At 47.7% G+C, this 18,068-nt stretch overlaps 2 protein-coding genes across 5 annotated transcripts; both read left to right on the plus strand.

The window, feature by feature from the left end:
* The first annotated feature begins 654 nt into the window (after positions 1-654).
* Positions 655-3,889, plus strand: Stoml2 (stomatin like 2). The gene is made up of 10 exons (XM_004631880.2): positions 655-805; positions 1,035-1,172; positions 1,621-1,720; positions 1,853-1,911; positions 2,003-2,104; positions 2,253-2,387; positions 2,521-2,665; positions 2,779-2,858; positions 3,082-3,210; positions 3,606-3,889. The coding sequence occupies exons 1-10, from the start codon at positions 761-763 to the stop codon at positions 3,741-3,743; spliced, it is 1,071 nt and encodes a 356-aa protein (XP_004631937.1). The 5' UTR covers positions 655-760; the 3' UTR covers positions 3,744-3,889.
* Positions 3,890-7,806: 3,917 nt separating this feature from the next.
* Pigo (phosphatidylinositol glycan anchor biosynthesis class O) lies at positions 7,807-16,269 on the plus strand. 4 transcript variants are annotated; one of them, XM_004631883.2, is made up of 12 exons: positions 7,868-8,185; positions 8,744-9,255; positions 9,811-9,954; positions 10,147-10,270; positions 10,577-10,736; positions 10,941-11,120; positions 11,499-11,723; positions 12,975-13,026; positions 13,511-13,717; positions 13,921-14,141; positions 15,661-15,731; positions 15,881-16,269. In XM_004631883.2, exons 1-12 carry the CDS (start codon positions 8,112-8,114, stop codon positions 16,008-16,010), a joined length of 2,100 nt encoding a protein of 699 aa, XP_004631940.2. In that variant the 5' UTR covers positions 7,868-8,111; the 3' UTR covers positions 16,011-16,269. The 4 variants fall into 4 exon arrangements, with proteins under 4 accessions (XP_004631939.1, XP_004631940.2, XP_023571789.1 ...); XM_004631882.2 differs by lacking the exon at positions 7,868-8,185 and adding an exon at positions 7,807-7,857 and having other exon boundaries at positions 11,499-13,026; XM_023716021.1 differs by having other exon boundaries at positions 11,499-13,026.
* Positions 16,270-18,068: the final 1,799 nt, after the last annotated feature.

Here is an 18,068-nt window from a genome sequence, read left to right on the forward strand (position 1 = left end):
GTAAACTGAGTCTTTAGGGCATAAAGAACGAAGTAAGTAGGGCCGGTGAGGTCGCTCAGCTGACTAAGCGCCTGCTTGGGCAAGTGCAGGGACCAGGGGTCGATCCTTGGCACCACATGCTGCTTCGGCATGTGGTGGCACCATACACCCCTGGGCGTGCTGAGCGGGGAACCGAAATTGGCAGGCCTGTAATCTCAGCGCTGCGGAGGCTGAAAACAGGAGTTGCGTAGCGAGACCCTGTACCAAATACATTTATACATCTACTACTGAGATGGGCCCTGCCAGGACTAAAGGAGGGAGTTGGCAGTCAAAGATGGAGACAGGGCCCAAGGAGGTCTCAGTCTCACGTGCGAGGGAGCCGGTCATCTGGCTGACCCGCGATGGGCAGAGAGATTCTTACAGGCTCCAGGATCCGGTGGAACCGTCCCATTTCGCTCCACCACCCAGGCCTTCCGTTACAAGTGCAAACGGAAAACAGCCTTCATTTCCGCCACAATGCCCAGAATCCTGGGCTCAAAAAGAGGGAACCAGAACAAACTACAGCTTCTGGCATTCGTTGAAAGGTCCGCTTTTCCCAGGGAATAACTTGTTCACGCTCTGCGAATTAACGCCAATTGGATGAATATTCAAGATGGAAAGGGATGAGGAAGTACTTCCGGGGCAGAGGACCTGCGGGAGAACAGGCTCGCGTCCCGAGAGTCTGGAGCGGCCTCTCTGCTCCGCGTCTCGTTGGTTCCGGAGGTCGCTGAGGCTGTAGGAAATGCTGGCGCGCGCGGCGCGGGGCACTGGAGCCCTTCTGCTGAGGGTGAGAGTCGGGCAGCCTTCTTTGGAGGGTGGGAACAGGGATCATCTGTGTCCTAGCTGGGAAGGAGCAGGATTCCAACTTTGGGAAAAGAGTGGGGTCAGAGGTCATGGTCCCCACGTGAGTCATTCTCCCAGGACCTTTGATGGTCACTGTTTTAGGGAAACGCTGAGGGAAGAGGGTCAGATTGCTTGGCTAGCTTATGTTTCACCTTAGCTTGTGTTTCTTTCAGGGCTTTGTGCAGGCTTCTGGCCGCGCTCCGCGCCGCGCCTCCTCTGGATTGCCCCGAAACACGGTGGTACTGTTTGTGCCGCAGCAGGAGGCCTGGGTGGTGGAGCGAATGGGACGGTTCCACCGGATCCTGGAGCCTGTAAGAATCTCTCTTGCCCATCTCGGGTCAGCCAGATGACCGGATTCCTCGCACGTGAGACTGAGACCACCTTGGGCCCTGTCTCCACCTTGGACTGCCAAGGTGGAGGACTCCCTCCTTTAGACCTGGCAGGGCCCAAGCTGCTGACTCTTATGCCTATGTTATCACGTTTTCCTGTTGCCCCTTATCTACTAGCCCTATCCTTGGCACTGCCCAATGGTTCTGGTTCTGTTCTCTTGGCTCTCCCCTCCATGTAGAGGCTTAATCTTGCAGTCCTATGCCCTTAGTTTCACTGCCAGTGACACTCTAGCCTTCTGAGGACATCTCTTGGCAGGGGTTACTGCTTTTCTGGGCATATTCCATATGTTGACTCCCTACCTACTCAAGAGCTAACTTAGATTCCAACCCTGTCATCCCCTTCCTTCTGAGGACCCATGACTCTTTCCAGGGCTTGAACATCCTCATTCCTGTGTTAGACCGGATCCGATATGTGCAGAGTCTCAAGGAAATTGTCATCAACGTGCCTGAACAGTCGGCTGTGACTCTTGGTGAGGGGCACAGGGTGACATGGGTGCTATCAGACCATTAGGTTGTGCTTGTTGTATATCCAGAGCTTAGGAAAAAGAGCTGGTTGGGACGTGGAACTCTGACCTTCTTCTTTCCTGCTTCTGTTTTTGTAGATAATGTAACTCTGCAAATTGATGGAGTCCTTTACCTGCGCATCATGGACCCTTACAAGGTATCTGCTCCTTGTTGTATCCAGTTTCTCTGTCGACCTCCTCACCAAGATCCTGCATCCAAGCTTCTTGCACTACCCATGCCCCTTTCAGGCGAGCTATGGTGTAGAGGATCCGGAATATGCTGTCACCCAGCTAGCACAGACAACTATGAGATCAGAGCTTGGCAAACTCTCCCTGGACAAAGTCTTCCGGGTAAGCAGATCAGGGCCAGAGTTAAGAGTTTGAAGGCACGTATCTTGGTTCTGCCAGGTTTTTTCTAGGGATCACAATTGGTCCCGGGGACTTTACAACTTGGCCCCAATAGATGGGGTGCTGTGGAGTTTATATCTCTCCTCTGTAGGAGCGGGAATCCCTAAATGCCAGCATTGTGGATGCCATCAACCAGGCTGCCGACTGCTGGGGCATCCGATGCCTCCGTTATGAGATCAAGGATATCCATGTGCCACCCAGGGTGAAAGAGTCCATGCAGATGCAGGTGGGGAAGAGGACCTCAGGGTGTTTCAGCCCCAAAGGGACTTGAACTCCCTTTCCTGTTGTAATGAGTATTGTAGGTCTGTGTGAAAATTTCTCCTGGCTTCCTATTAATGAGAATTGTCTGGGGGTTCCAGGTGGAGGCAGAGAGGAGGAAACGTGCTACAGTTTTAGAGTCTGAAGGAACTCGAGAGTCAGCTATCAATGTGGCAGAGGGGAAGAAACAGGCCCAGATCCTGGCTTCTGAAGCAGAAAAGGCTGAACAAATAAATCAGGCAGCAGGTGAGCCGAACACAGAGGCTTAAAGGGGAGCAGGTCATGGGAAGGTTGGTGCTGGAAGAAAAAGTTTTAGATACTCTGACCTAATGGGTCGAATTCTGCCTCTTTTCTTCCAGGAGAGGCCAGTGCAGTGCTGGCCAAGGCTAAGGCTAAGGCTGAAGCTATTCGCATCATGGCTGCAGCTCTGACACAACATGTGAGAACCTCCTAGGTGGGAGTAGGACACAGGAATTGACAGTGAAGGGGGTTTTCTCATCCAACCTTGGGGGATGTTCCTAACATTGTGGGCTCCATTGAGGCAGATTGCATGTACTTGTATTATGACCTGCTACTTCCTTTCTAGGAACCTTAATTCCTTTTTCCACCTCCCTTCTTTTCCAAGTCTTTGATGTCTTGATTTTATCTCTTTGTGGCCACAGAATGGAGATGCAGCAGCTTCACTGACTGTGGCTGAGCAGTATGTCAGCGCATTCTCAAAACTGGCCAAGGACTCCAACACAGTCCTATTGCCTTCCAATCCTGGTGATGTTACCAGTATGGTGGCTCAGGTTAGAGCTCTTTGAGGACCCAGCACAGAGCATCAGTGCAGAGGGCTGAAACCCTACCACCCCCATGACCACTTATGGGCCATAGAAGTCTTAAGGTGCTTTGATCTCCACCTCCATTTATTCCTTATAGAAACAGAATCTCTGAGAAAAACTCTTCTGCATCCTGGAAGATAAGGAAGCTTTTGAGCTGCCTTCATTCTGTAGATACCTGTGTTAGTGTTCTGAGGGTCACCCTGCTATATAAGATTTCTGGAGCACTTTTAAGACTAAGGCTTAAGGGAGAAAAAAAACCCAAGCTCTAGCCCCAGGCACACATTCGTCCTTTTAGCCATTGGTAGGTTGGGCTGTCCCTTCTCCCAGTATCCTCATGGCTTTCTGTCTGTTCTTCTCCTTAGGCCATGGGTGTGTATGGGGCCCTCACCAAAGCCCCGGTGCCACAGGCACAGAGCTCACTCTCCAGCAGGAGCAGCAGAGATGTCAAAGGCACAAATGCAAATCTTGAAGAGGAGATTGATCGAGTCAAGCTTGGTTAGGGAAGCTGGACTTGGCCAGGGAATCTGGGGTCAGGGAAGCAGCACACCCAGATTCTGGCTCTAGCTTCCCTACAAAGATTTTAGTTTTTATTTTTTTATTTGAACTTCTTAATCATGTAATAAACTCACTAGTGGCAAACCAGAAACTGTCCTCTTTGATTGGAGAGTAAAGTTGGGGAAGTCATTTCTTGGATATTTGCTTCTATTGTCCTGTAGTCCTGTCAATTCTTGGGTGCTGAGGCCTTCATGAGCAAGAATGAACTTCATGAAAAGTAAAACCATCCTTTCTGTCAAAAGAAATGAAAAGCTGGGCATGGTGGTGCACACCTGTAGTCCCAGCACTCAGCAGGCTGAGGCAAAGGATCATTATGAGTTCCAGGCCAGCCTGAACTGCACAGTGGGACCATGTCTCAAGAAGACAAGAAAAGGGCTGGCTGAATAGCTCAGCGGATTAAAGCCTCTACAAGCAGGCACAGGGGCCAGGGGTTCGATCCCCAGGCTTGCTGTGCTGCCCATGCTGAGGTGGCAATTGAGACTGGGCGTGGTGGTGCACGCCTGTAATCCCAACTCTTGGGAGGCTGTAAACAGGTGGATCCCACAAGTCCAATCTAGTAGTGAGACCCTGAATACCCTGTAGACCCTTCCCTAAAATACAACAATTTTTTTAAAAAGACACTTGTCAAAAAGACAGAGAAAGAAATGGGAATAGTGTGGAAGGATAAAACTATCTTTAGTGAGCTGCCAACTGGAGTCCCCCTCCTGCCACATGTTTAGGGCTGTGTGTTTGAGGCAAGTGTTTGGGGGATTTTACATAAGAAAAAGGATGGTCCTGGCAAGATTATATTCCTGAGTATGTAAAGGGTCTTTTCAGGGCCCTTCTCCATTCAAATTTGTTAATGTTGAGCATGGTAGTGATTAGTTGTAATTCCAGCATGGAGGATTACCCTGTGTTCAAGGCCATCCTAAACTACATAGTGAGACCCTGTCTCAAAAAAAAAAAAAAAAAAAAACCATAAAACATGATATCCATTATGGGCCAAGCTCACTACTAGGCACTACTTAACAACTGGGACCCAGAGGTTCCTGCTTTCACAAATTAGAAGGTCAGGCAGGAAAGACAAGCAGTGGTGGAAAGTCTTATGTTCTCAGATGGAGGGGATGTGATAATAAGTAGAGGTTTGCTGAATGACTTACTGATGTTACATTTTAGCTTAGGTATGAAGGAGAGAGAGACCAGTTGGGCATCTGAGAGTTAAGCCGACAGAGGAAGAGATTAGAAATGCAAAGGCCCTGAGATGGAGCATCCCTGTCTGATAACTGCAAGAACAAAGAAAACAGGGTGTGTTGGTGCACACACGTAATCTCAGCAGTAGGGAGTCAGGCTGGAAGATTGCAGCCAACCTGAATTACATGCAGAGTGAGACCTTGTCTCCTAAACAAAAACAAACTGCTCTGGACAGAACAGAGTTAAGCAAAGACTTTGATAGCTAGATAAATAGGGAAAAGGGGGCCAAGAGGATAGACAAGCAACTGCAGACTTTTGCTTAAGTAAGAAACCAAAGAAGAGGGGCTGGAGAGATGGCTCAGTGGTCTAAAGCACCTACTTGGAACAAGCTTGGCAAAGCACAGGGACTGCGGTTCGATCCTCCAGCATCACATGCCAGCCAGCCGCGCCCCCTGGTGGGCTGAGCTGGCCAAACACACACACACACACACACACACACACACACACTAAATAAATGTTAAAAAAAAAAGAAACCAAAGAAGACGTTTTATTTTTTTGGTACCTGGAATTGAACTCAGGATCTTGTACTTGCCAGGTAAGTGCTGTGCTACTGAGCTATATTCCCTCCCAGTCATTATTTTTTTTTCCAGTCATTTTTTAATGGTAGCTTTATTGACATGTAATTCACATAACAAGACTGGGGAGATAGCTCTGTGGTCTAAGCATCTGCCTGGCAAGCTCAAGGACCTGAGTTCGATCCCCAGTACCAAAAAAAAAAAAAAAAAAAAAAAAAAAAAAAATCACATGCCATACAATGTACCCATTTAAAATGTAAATTTAGCCTAGAATTCTAGCACTCAAGAGGCTGAGGCAGGAGTATTGTGAATTTGAAACCAGCTTGGGCTACAAAGTGAGCTCAAGGTCAGCCTGAATTGCCTAATGAGACTCTGTCTCAAAAAGTCAAAGAAGGTAAAATGTAAACTTAAATTCAGTAGTTTTTTAGAATAGTCACAGTTCTGTGATCACCACTGTTTTAGGTTTCCCCCTCACCAATAATTCATTGGGCATACCATCCTTTGTTTATGGATTCGTTAATTACAGACATTTGAGTTTCTGTCTTTTGATGATTATACATAATTGCTACTATTAACATTCATGTGTAAGTTTTTGCTTAGATACATGTCTTCATTTCTACTAGGTATCTAGGAGTGAAATAGTGAAATTTTGGGATCATGTGATAACCTTAACCTTGTTATCTTTCTACTTTTTTGTACTGAGGAGTGAATCTAGGGAATGTCCAGCTGTATCTACAGCCCTTATTTATTTTGAGACAGGCTGTCATTAAATTGTTCAGGCTGGGCTCAAACTTTTGACTCCCTGCCTCAGTCTCTGAGAACAGAGTTTATAAAAGGGTATGTACTGGTTGATACATTGTGTCAACTAGTACATGAGAAGTTTAGAAGTTAAGAGACTCAGAGCAGAGAACCAGAATTTTTAGTTTGTAAACATCCTCATCCTGTGTAAGAGGGACATTGTGTGAGTTCTAAACCCCCAGCCCCAGGGTAGCTTGTTTATAGCATGAAGGGAGAGAGGCTGGCTAGAAGCCCTAGCTGCTGCGCTTCCCTTTGCTCTTGGCTGTTTTCTGCTGCCATGAACTGCTGCCCTCTGCCATGTGCCACTCTGCCTGGGAGCCAGCTGAGTGTAGATTGAAACCTCCACAAACTGAGCTAAATAAACCTTTCCTTCCTTAATTTTGTGTGTCAAGTATTTTGTCCCAGCAAGGAGTCAAAAGTAACTGAAACAGTGCATCACCACACCTTGGCTCTGTTTAATCTTTTGGGGAGCTATTGTTCTGTTTTCCAAAGTTGCTGCACCATTTTACAATGCCATCAGTGGTGTATAAAGATTCCAATTTTAACATTCTTGCTATTAGGGTTTTTTTTTTTGTTGTTGTTGTTGTTGGTTGCTTTTGCTTTTGCTTAGGATCCAACCCAGGGCATTGCATATGCTAAGCAAGGTTACACTGAGTTACACTTCCAGCCTTCTTCTCCTTCTCCTTCTCCTTCTCCTTCTCCTTCTCCTTCTCCTTCTCCTTCTCCTTCTCCTAAATTAAAGCTACTCTAAATCTAGTTGAGTTTTTTTCCCCCTCATATTAGGGACCAAACTCAGGACCTTATGTTTGCCAGGCAGATGCTTACACTGCTGAGCTATTTTCCCAGCTGTCTGGTTGAGTTTGAATGGTTATCTCCAGTATTTCCTTTTCTTTTTTTGGTACCAGAGATGGAACTCAAAATCTGTGCTTGCCAGGCAGGTATTTATGCCTGCTGAGCTATATCCCTGGCCCCCTCCGGTATATTCTTGATTGCAAATGATGTTGAGCATCTTTCCATATAATTACAGGCTATTTGTATTTTTCTTAGAAGAATGGCTAGTGAGATCCTTTGCTAATTTAAAAACTGAATTAATTTTTTAAAATTGTATTGAAAGAGTCAGCACAAGGTTTTGAAGACAAAAATAATGAAATCCATCAGTTGAAGTCAGCTAAACAAAAAGTGGAAAATAAATATTATTTATCTCTATTTTACAGATGATAATGTTCAGTACTCACAATAAATGAAAGAGTTAGAGTTCAAGCCTGGTTTGACTCCAGGGGGCATGCTCATAGTCCTAACCAAGCGGAGATAGTAGTTCGCTGAACGCACTAGTTTAGTCCAATTCCAAGAGCACAGAACATACTTAAAACTTGCCGGCTTTACATTGCTTGAGGACTTCCATGCAGGCGCCGCCAGGTGGCGATAGCACTCCCTATGAGACACTCTATTTGGTGCGCGCATCTCTGTGGTCTCAGGCCACGCTAAGCCACCGCCGCACTTCCGGGCGGCGAACCAGGTGAGCCAGTGTCTCCCTAGAACCGTCACTGTCCTAGACCCAAGCTAAGAGCACCCTTCTGCCCGAGGCCTCTGCTTGCCGGGGACAGAATGCCCACGCGGAGGCCGGGAGCCAGTGAAAGAGGCAGAGCTGCTTGGACGCCTGGGTCCCTGCAAGGCCTAACCAGCAGGAGATGGGGGCAGGAGGTGATCAGACTGGCTTCATGAGATTGTGCCTCGGGTCTTTTGGCTATCCTGGCCTCCCGGAAGCAGAGCATGGCTCCTCCCCATTGCCCCGTGCCCTCCTTGTCTTCATATTTCCCTACAGCTGTGAGCTCTTCCAACCTCAGGTGTGTGGATACAGAGAGCGGGTTACCACTCGGAATAAGTTTTCCTCCAAAGGCTATGCATTTCCAGCCTTAGGATCCCCTAGTTGTACATATTCCTATTCCTATGCCCCATCTAAAGATACTGATTCAGTAGATGTAGGGTGTACTCCGGAAATAGCTTGTTTGTTTGAGACCGGGTTTCACTATTTAGTTCAGGCTGTCCTCGAACTTGGAGCAAGCTTTCTGCCTAAGCCTCCTCATTGCTGGGTAGAAATAACTTTTTTCCCCAAGCATGTGAATTGTTTTATTTAGTTTTGTGTAGGAGATGTTCAATTTTGCTTGTAGGTATGAGTGCTACATTGAATTTTTTAAAAGTTATTAGTGTCTGCCCATAGTCTTGGGAACCTTCAAAAACACTGACATAACTAGTGAAAGGGAACATGGGAATGGGTTGGCTATTGGGCTCTCTGTGTCCAGAAAGGCTTCTAAGAGGATGTGAGTCCAGCTCTATTGCTGAGGAACCACAATATTGACTGGATCTTCAACCCACAGTGATGAATTCCTTCTCCTGCCTCACAGGATGCAGAAGGTCTCAGTATTGCTCTTCCTGGCCTGGGTCTGTTTCCTCTTCTATGCTGGCATCACCCTTTTCACCAGTGGCTTCCTTCTCACCCGTTTGGAGCTCACCAACCACAGCAGCTGCCAAGAACCCCCAGGTCCTGGGTTCCTGCCATGGGGGAGCCAAGGGAAGCCTGGGGCCTGCTGGATGGCCTCCCGGTTCTCCAGAGTTGTGCTGGTACTGATAGATGCTCTGCGATTTGACTTTGCCCAGCCCCAGCGGTCACACATGTCTGGGGAACCTCCTGTTTCTCTGCCTTTTCTGGGCAAACTAGGCTCCTTGCAGAGGCTTCTGGAGATTCAGCCCTACCACACCCGGCTCTATCGATCTCAAGTTGATCCCCCCACCACTACCATGCAGCGCCTCAAGGCCCTTACCACTGGCTCACTTCCTACCTTTATTGATGCTGGCAGTAACTTTGCCAGTCACGCCATACTAGAAGACAATCTCATTAAACAGCTCAACAGTGCAGGTCAGTATGGACCCCTTTGGAAGAGAGGGGTACTAGAACAGATTTCTTCCTAAAAAGCCAAGGAACCAGAACTTTGAGTGCCTGGCTGTATGCTTGGCTATAGTGTGATGGGACGGAGAAGGAAATAGACCAGAACTTTGTGTGTAAGGACCTCAGTTAGGGGGACACAGAGCTTTGTCTTAGGTAAAGCTTCTGATGTGCTTGAAATGTTGGATTAGGGGTGGGGAGAAATGAGAGGATAGGGAGCTTGGTTCACTGATATAGAGAAGAGGGTTGACTGACTTGGGAAGAGCAAGATATCCCCAGTAAAAACAGGTAAGCAGAGATACCCAGTGACTGATAACTAGCTGATGATTTTGTGGAACAGAAATTAGAGGTCTAGTGAGATGTAGTTATCAGAGAAAGCTTCCTGGTGGGAAGTTTTCAGCCTTGAAGGCTAAGGAGTTGCTATATGGAATAGCTGTGCATAGTTGGGATTTCTGGTGGATCTTTTAGTCTCCTGTTCTTACCTGCCCTGACTCCTCAGGCTCTTGACTACCTCTTGTATCCCTGTAGGAAGGCGTATAGTCTTCATGGGAGATGACACTTGGAAAGACCTTTTCCCTGGAGCTTTTTCCAAAGCTTTTTTCTTCTCATCCTTCAATGTGAAAGACCTACACACAGTGGACAATGGCATCCTGGAACACCTGTATCCCACCAGTGAGCATGGGCCCAAATACTTAACTCCCCTGAGACTGGGAACTGGGAAAAGCTGCTTTGGTCTACAGGTTCTGAGCTTTTCATGGGTGCAACAGCCTGGGCTTGTGTCCCTGGAATAGAAGAATGTCCAAGCCTAGCTGGGGTTGAGGAGTGGGCCTTAGTCCCCCATGCTCAGTGTTCTCCCCTTCACAGTGGACAGTGGTGAATGGGACGTGCTGATTGCTCACTTCCTGGGTGTGGATCATTGTGGCCACAAGCATGGCCCTCACCACCCTGAAATGGCCAAGAAACTTAGCCAGATGGACCAGGTGATCCAGTGAGTGTGGGGTATTGGCTGGGGAAGTGGGTTTGTGTCTGCGAATCTCAGGACATGTTGCCTAAGGAGGAAAAGTTGTTATTTGAAGCCTCTTTCTTGGTTGAATTTTGTCTCTTTCAGGCTTTTTTGTAGGTAGGGGACTCATCTGTCTTGAATAAATCTCTCTGGCTTTGGGCAACAGAGTTATGACCAAATAGATATCTCTTTGCCTGGTCTAGGTCCTGCTAATGGAAGTCATATATGGGGGGCAAATGGGTCCCTGAGCATAATCTTTAGCCCTACTCTAACGTATTTCTTGGCCTCCAGGGGACTTGTGGAGCGTCTGAAAAATGACACACTGCTGGTAGTGGCTGGGGACCATGGAATGACCATGAATGGGGACCACGGAGGGGACAGTGAGTTGGAGGTTTCCGCTGCACTTTTTCTATACAGCCCTACCGCCCTCTTCGCCAGTACTCCACCAGAGGTGAGGCCTGGGATGTGGCTCATCTTGTCTCCTAATATTCAGCCCACATCATGATCACATTGTCTTTATGGATCTATTTTAGGCTCCCAAATCCCTAATCCTGGGTATCCTCCACACATTTCGTAAATAGGTCCTCAAGTCTGCCATCTCAAACAGTGGCAGCAGTTTGTGATGAATCCAGTGACTCCTGTCCTTTCCCTCTAGGAGCCAGAGGTGATTCCTCAAATCAGTCTTGTGCCCACACTGGCCTTGCTGCTAGGCCTCCCCATTCCATTTGGGAACATTGGGGAGGTGATTGCTGAAGTATTCTCAGGGGACAAGGTCTCCCAGCCTGACTCCTCTGCGCTAGCCCAGGCCTCGGCTCTCCATCTCAACGCCCAGCAGGTGGGTAAAGGGCTAGGCTTCCAAGGGATAAAGCTAGGATGGAGTAGCTGGGTGTAGTGACACACATCCATAGTCTTAGCTTTTATGAAGCTCAGGCAGGAGGACTGCAGTGAATTTGAGGCCAGCCTGAATTACATAACGAGACCCTGTCTCAAAACAAAACACTAGGATGAATATGAGAGAAGCAGAATGACTGCTTCGCTATCCTTTGTCCAGTCCCCATCTAAACTTCCATAGTCGTGTTCCCCTTTCGTTATCTATTTCTTATTGAATAATTTGGGTCTCTGATTTCCAGGTATTCCATTTGATAATACCTATCCTTGCCTCTGCAGATTTATGTGTCTGATCTCTTCTCCTTGGCCTCACATTTTCTGTCAGGTGTCCCGATTTCTTCATGCCTATTCAGCTGTTACTCAGGACCTCCAAGTGAAGAAGCTTCATCGGCTGCAGAACCTCTTCTCCAAGGCTTCTGCTGACTACCAGCGGCTTCTGCAGAGCCCACGTGGGACTGAGGCAAAACTGCAGACTGTGGTTACTGAGCTGCAGCAGTTCCTGCGGGGAGCTCGGGCCATATGCATCGAGTCTTGGGCCCGTTTCTCTCTGGTCCGCATGGCAGGGGGTGCTGCTATCTTGGCTGCTACATGCTTTCTCTGCCTGTTTGCATCCCAGTGGGCAACTTCCCCAGCCTTCCCTTTCTACCATCTACTGCTAATACCTGTGGCCTGGGCCCTTGCTGGGGCAACTCTGTATGTTGGACTATTGACAACTACTAGGCTGAAGCTGGATCTAGTGGTTCTAGGGGCTGTGGCTGCAGCAGGTTCACTTCTGCCTTTTCTGTGGAAAGCCTGGGGTAGCTGGAGGTCTAAGAAGTTCCTGGCAACCCTGCTTCCCATCCCTGGGCCTGTCCTATTACTTTTGCTCATTCGCCTGGCTACCTTCTTCTCTGATAGTTTTGTTGTAGCTGAGGCTAGGGCCACCCCCTTCCTTTTAGGCTCACTCATCATGCTTCTTGTTGTCCAGCTACACTGGGAGGGCCAGCTGCTGGCACCTAAGCTGCTCACAGTACCCCGCCTTGGCTCTTCTACCCCAACAGGCCCCCCACGGCACAGTGGTGCATATGCCCTGAGGCTTGGTGTTGGGTTGCTTTTATGTACAAGGCTAGCTGGCCTTTTTCATCGCTGCCCTGAAGAGACACCTGCTTGCCACTCCTCTCCCTGGCTGAGTCCTCTGGCATCCATGGTGGGTGGTCCAGCTAAGAATTTGTGGTACGGAGCTTGTGTGGGGGCATTGGTGGCCCTGTTAGTTGCTGTGCGCCTGTGGCTTCACCACTATGGTAATCTCAAGAGCCCGGAGGCCCCTGTGCTTTTTGTGCGCTGGGGACTGCCTCTAATGGCATTAGGTACTGCTTTCTACTGGGCATTGGTATCAGGGGCAGAAGAAGCACCTCCACGTCTCCGGGCCCTGGTTGCTGGAGCATCACTTGTGCTTCCTCGAGCTGTGGTAGGGCTGGCTGCTGCAGGCCTCATGCTGCTGCTCTGGAAGCCTGTAACAGTGCTGGTGAAGGCTGGTACAGGTACCTCAAGGACCAGGACTGTCCTCACTCCCTTCTCAGGCCCCCCTACTTCTCAGGCTGACTTGGATTATGTGGTCCCTCAAATCTACCGACACATGCAAGAGGCGTTCCGGGGAAGGTTAGAAAGGACAAAATCTCAGGGTCCCTTGACTGTGGCTGCCTATCAGTTGGGAAGCGTCTACTCGGCCGCTATGGTTACAGTCCTCACCCTGTTGGCCTTCCCACTTCTGCTATTGCATGCGGAGCGCATCAGCCTTGTGTTCCTGCTTCTGTTTCTGCAGAGCTTCCTTCTCCTGCATCTGCTTGCTGCAGGGATGCCCATCACCACCCCTGGTAAATACCTCTCTCAGCCCTGGTTGATTAAGGGCAGGAATGATGTGAGTCCAACCCTTTTTGTTTTCAGGGAGGTCTTCCCTCTTGTTTTTCTCCTGGTGACACAGGGTCTCACGCCCCACAGTTGGGAAGATCTATTGTTTGCCATAGCCACGCGAATCCCTCTCATTGGCTCTTACAGTTCATGGAGAAGGAAAAAGTGTCTTTTAGGACATAGTAATTTCTTTGGGAAATGCTGCATTCTCATTTTCTGATTTTCTAGTATTAGAAGTGGCAAATTATAGCTATATTATGGAATGTATATATGTATATCTCACAGAGGGAATTAGAATAACAGAATTTTGTCTGTAGGGAGGTTGGGGCTGTTGTGTATGTGAGTGTGTATGAGAATTAGTGCTAAAGTAGTAGGAATATATAATTGTGGGACAGCAATGTATTGATTAGGGAATAAGACGTGATTATAAAGAGGCCTGTCTTCCTCCAGGTCCTTTTGCTGTCCCATGGCAGGCTGTCTCAGCTTGGGCCCTCATGGCTACCCAGACCTTCTACTCCACAGGCCATCAGCCTGTCTTTGCAGCTATCCACTGGCACGCAGCCTTTGTGGGATTTCCAGAAGGTCATGGCTCCTGTACTTGGCTCCCTGCTTTGTTAGTGGGAGCCAACACATTTGCTGCCCACCTTCTTTTTGCAGGTAACTCCTTGCTTTCCCTCTTGTTTTAATTGTTTAATTTTATGAGAAAAAAGGAAACCCCTGGATTTGGGTGGAAAATGTGGTTTTATCAGGTCCTTGGCATCCCTTGGTTTAACTGAATTAAAGCAGAAGCAACTGGGTGGATTAGGAAGTAGGATGGCCTGGTCCTGCGCTGATGCGAGCCTTGCCTTCCTCCGAGGCAGTAGGTTGCCCTCTGCTCCTGCTTTGGCCCTTTCTGTGTGAGAGCCAAAGGCCAAGGAAGAGGCGGAAGCCTCCAGGGGCTGGAGCTGAGGCCAGGTTCAGGCCTGAGGAGGAAAAGGACGAGGAGCCACTGATGGAGATGCGGCTCCGGGATGCTCCTCACCACTTCAATGCAGCGCTCCTACAGCTGGGCCTCAAGTACCTCTTTGTCCTTGGAGTTCAGGTGGGTGTTGGGTAAAGTCAGGGACCTAGTGATCTTTTCTTGTGTGTGTACCTCACCAATTTTCTTTCTTTCTTTTTTTTTTTTTTTTTTTTTTTTTTGAGATAAGATTTTGCTTTGTAGTTTAGGCTGGCCTTGAATTTACTATATAGCACAGGCTAGCCTCAAACATGGATCAGTCCTTTTGCCTCAGCCTTCTGAGTACTGAGTTTACAGGTATGTGCCATGCCTGGCTCCTTAGTTTTTCCTCCTCTTTCTCTTCCTCCTCCTCTTCTTCTTCATTTTCATCCTCTTCTTCCTCTTTCATGTCTTCTTTTTCTTCCTCTTCCTTCCTCTTTCTCCTCCTCCTCTTTTTCTTCCTCTTCCTCCTCTTCCTCTTTATCTTCCTCTTTTTTTCTTCTTCTGATGATCTTGCTATGTAGTTCTTACTGGCCTCAAACTCAGCAGCCCTCCTTCTTCAGTCTCTTAAATACTGGGATTATTCACTTTCTGTGAGCTCTAGGCAAGCTTGGCACAGTGGGGCACACCTGTAATTCCAGGTACTTGGAAAGCTGAGGCAGGAGGATCCTTAATTTGAGGCCAGCAGGGGCAATATCATGAAGATTCTGTCACAAAAATAAACCCTGGTTGAGAACCTTGATGGAGGTAGGGACAAGTAAAGGTTGGTTCCTAAGCTCAGTGGCCTTAAATGAACCTGATTTTCTTTTCCTAGTCCTGGATCATTTCCTTGCTACAACAAGGGCTCTGCAAGTTGCATGTGAGGATTACTTCATTAATGGATGTACTGGAGGGGCCGGGGAGATGGCTCGGTGGAATAAGCCCTTCCCTGGCAAGCGCAAGGGCCTGAGTTCAATCCCTGGTTCTGCCAAAAAAAAAAAAAAAAGGATGTACTGGAAACTGGAAAGACTGAGGTAGTAGCCAGGATTCTTTTTGAAACTGGTCATAGAGCCTTGTTCTTTCCTCCAGAGGCAGAAGATAAGCTAATTTCTTCCTTCACTCTGGGAGGTATGAGTGTTAGCATCACAGATAAATAGTGACTTGCTGAGCCAAGATGAGAATTGGACTTCTTAGCTGGCATAGTGGTGCACATCTGTAATCCCAGCACTAGGGAGGCTGAGGCAGAAGGACTCGAGTTTGAGACCAGCCTAGGCAACATAGCGAGTACAAAGTCAGCCTGAACTTCATAGTGACACCCTACCTAAAAAAGAAAAAAGAAAGAAAGAAAACAAGTGGACTTCCTAACTCCTACCCTAGAGTTTTTTCTAGTGATATATTTTTTTTCTCCCTTTCACCACCTTTGTGTGTTTGTGGATATGTTCTGTTTTTTGGTTTTTGGATTTTTTTTGAGACAGGTCTCTTCTATGTATTGCAGGCAGGACTTGAACTTGTTTATGTAGCTCAGGCTGATCTGAAACTCACATACCTCAGCTTCCTTCCTTCCGTTTCACAGAGGCCTGTACTACCTCTCCCTTTGCCCTGCTTATTCTTCCTCTTCCCAAGTAACAGCTCTCTTTCTCTTTAGATTCTGGCTTGTGCCTTGGCAGCTTCCATCCTCCGCAGGCATCTCATGGTCTGGAAGGTGTTTGCCCCCAAGTGAGTGGATTGCCTTGGGAAGTGGGGTGGTTGGAAGGGAGAGGCTTGGAGGCAGTTGTCAACATCCAGGGTGGAGACAGTTTTGCTTCCATAAGAAAAGGCACTAGGCCTGCTGTCTGTCCCCTAAGGTACTTCACTTTTGCTTGCAGGTTCATTTTTGAGGCCATAGGCTTCATTGTGAGCAGCGTGGGACTTCTCCTGGGCATAGCTTTAGTGATGCGAGTGGATGGTGCTGTGAGCTCCTGGTTCAAGAAACTAGTTCTAGCCCAACAGAGGTAGCCCAGGCTATGGATGCTGACATCTGGCTACAGGGACAGCTGGAGAAGAGCCTAGCCTGGACTATATAGGCACTGCATGATCTGCAAAAGAGATTGAGCCACATACTTCTTATGGCCTTGCAGTCAGGGGCTGCAGTCTATGGGACTTCATTATTTTAGAATTCAGTATCACAGTGGAGCCTGATCATTTCTCCTGATATGGCTGCAACTGATGGATAAAGGGGGTGGTCTCCACATGGAATAAAATAATAATACAAGTATGTATGTCTGAGATGTGGAGGAATACCCACTTGTCCTAGAAGGACTAGGGAGTATCGCTTTCCCCTCCTGTAAGCATAGATTGGACCATTCATCATAGGCGGGCTTGGCTCTGCTTGAGAACATTTGGCACAGGTTTGGAATTGCCTGAACTCTGCCTCTGTTTGTATTCCACCTGCCATTTTCCTTTGCCATTCAACATTTTTCAAGTTCTTACTATTTGGCTGATAACAGAGAGGACTGAAAATACAAGCCTGGGCATCATGAAGCACACAGACAACACCCTTCACTGTTTACTTCTTTGGAAGCTACTCTAGTTTCCCAACCTGTGTTGCTTTTATCAGACCTACTCAATTCTCTTACAGAGAATTTTACCTTGTCTTATTTATTATTGTTGACTTGAAACCAAAACTGTATGAGGCTGGGCATGGTGACTTATGCCTATAATCCCAGCACTTGGGAGGCTGAGGCAGAAGGCTCATTGTGAGTTCCAGACCAGCCTGGGCTACAAAGTGAGCTCAAGGCCAGCCTGAATTGCACGGCAAGACCCTGTCTCAAAAAAAAAAAAAAAGCTGTATGAATATAATGCTGCTTTTATGTCTCCTATGCCTTATGTTCACACTACACTCAAGTGTCATTTTTTTGTTCTTTTTTAAAATATATTTAGTACAGGGTTTACAGGGTCTCACTACACTGATGGGACTCTGATCCTCCTGTCTTAATTGCTGTCTTAGCAATTAAGGCACACAGAGCATCAAATTCTTGTTCTGTTTTTTGGAGTATTGTACTAGGGATTAAATCTGGGGCTTGATACTAGGCAAGCCCTCTAACATTGAGTTACCTCTCCAGCAAAGGTCTTTCTAGGGCAAAAATTTTTTTGTTGTCCAACAGAAGAGTTGGAAGAGGCTCTAGAAAGAGGTCAGGATTGCAATTTGAGTGTACCCAGGTCTAGAGATGGGATTGCTAAAAGAAGAATAGATGTTAAAACCATGGGACAAAAAAAAAAAAAATTAAAAAAAAAACAAAAAACCATGGGACAAGGGCCCAAGATAGCTCAGTGGACTAAGTGTCTGCTTAGGCAAGCGCAGGGAACGGGTTCAATCCCTTGCATCACATGCCTCACAGCCCCCCACCCCCAGGTATGGTGAGTTGACCACCAAGACTGGGCATGGTGGTGCAGGCCTTGTATCCCTGCACTAGAGAGGCTGAAAACAGGAGGATCACTACAAGTCTGAGCTGCTAGGGCCTTGTATCCCAGCCCTGGAGAGGCTGAAAACAGGAGGATCACTACAAGTCTGAGCTGCTAGTGAAACCTTGTACCAAATACATTTTTTTAAAAAAGGGGATAGTTGGGTGTGGTGCCCACAGCTGTGATCCCAGCACTTGGGAGGCTGAGACAGGAGGATCATTGTAAGTTTGAGGCCAGCTTGGGTTACAGAGTGAGCTCAAGTCTAGCCTGAATTGCATAATGAGGCCTGTTTCCAAAAAGGAAAAAGTGGGACAGTAGGTGTGGTGGCACACATCTGTAGTCCCAACACTTGGGAGGCTGAGGTACAGGGATACTGAGTTTGAGGCTAGCTGGGGCTATATAGTGAGATCCTGTCTCACAAAACAAAACAAAAAAAGTTCCTTTTTGAGAGAGAATCTCACTGCATTTCAGGCTGACTTCAAACTCATGTAGCTGGGGCCGGGGAGATGGCTCAGTAGAATAAGTGCTTCCCTGGCAAGCTCAAGGGCCTGAGTTCAATCCCTGGTTCTACAAAAACACAAACAAACATGTAGCCCAGGTGGCCTCAAACTT

This window comes from Octodon degus, unplaced genomic scaffold (assembly GCF_000260255.1).
Source record: "Octodon degus isolate 3935 unplaced genomic scaffold, OctDeg1.0 scaffold00045, whole genome shotgun sequence".
In the NCBI taxonomy this organism is placed as follows: Eukaryota; Metazoa; Chordata; class Mammalia; order Rodentia; family Octodontidae; genus Octodon; species Octodon degus.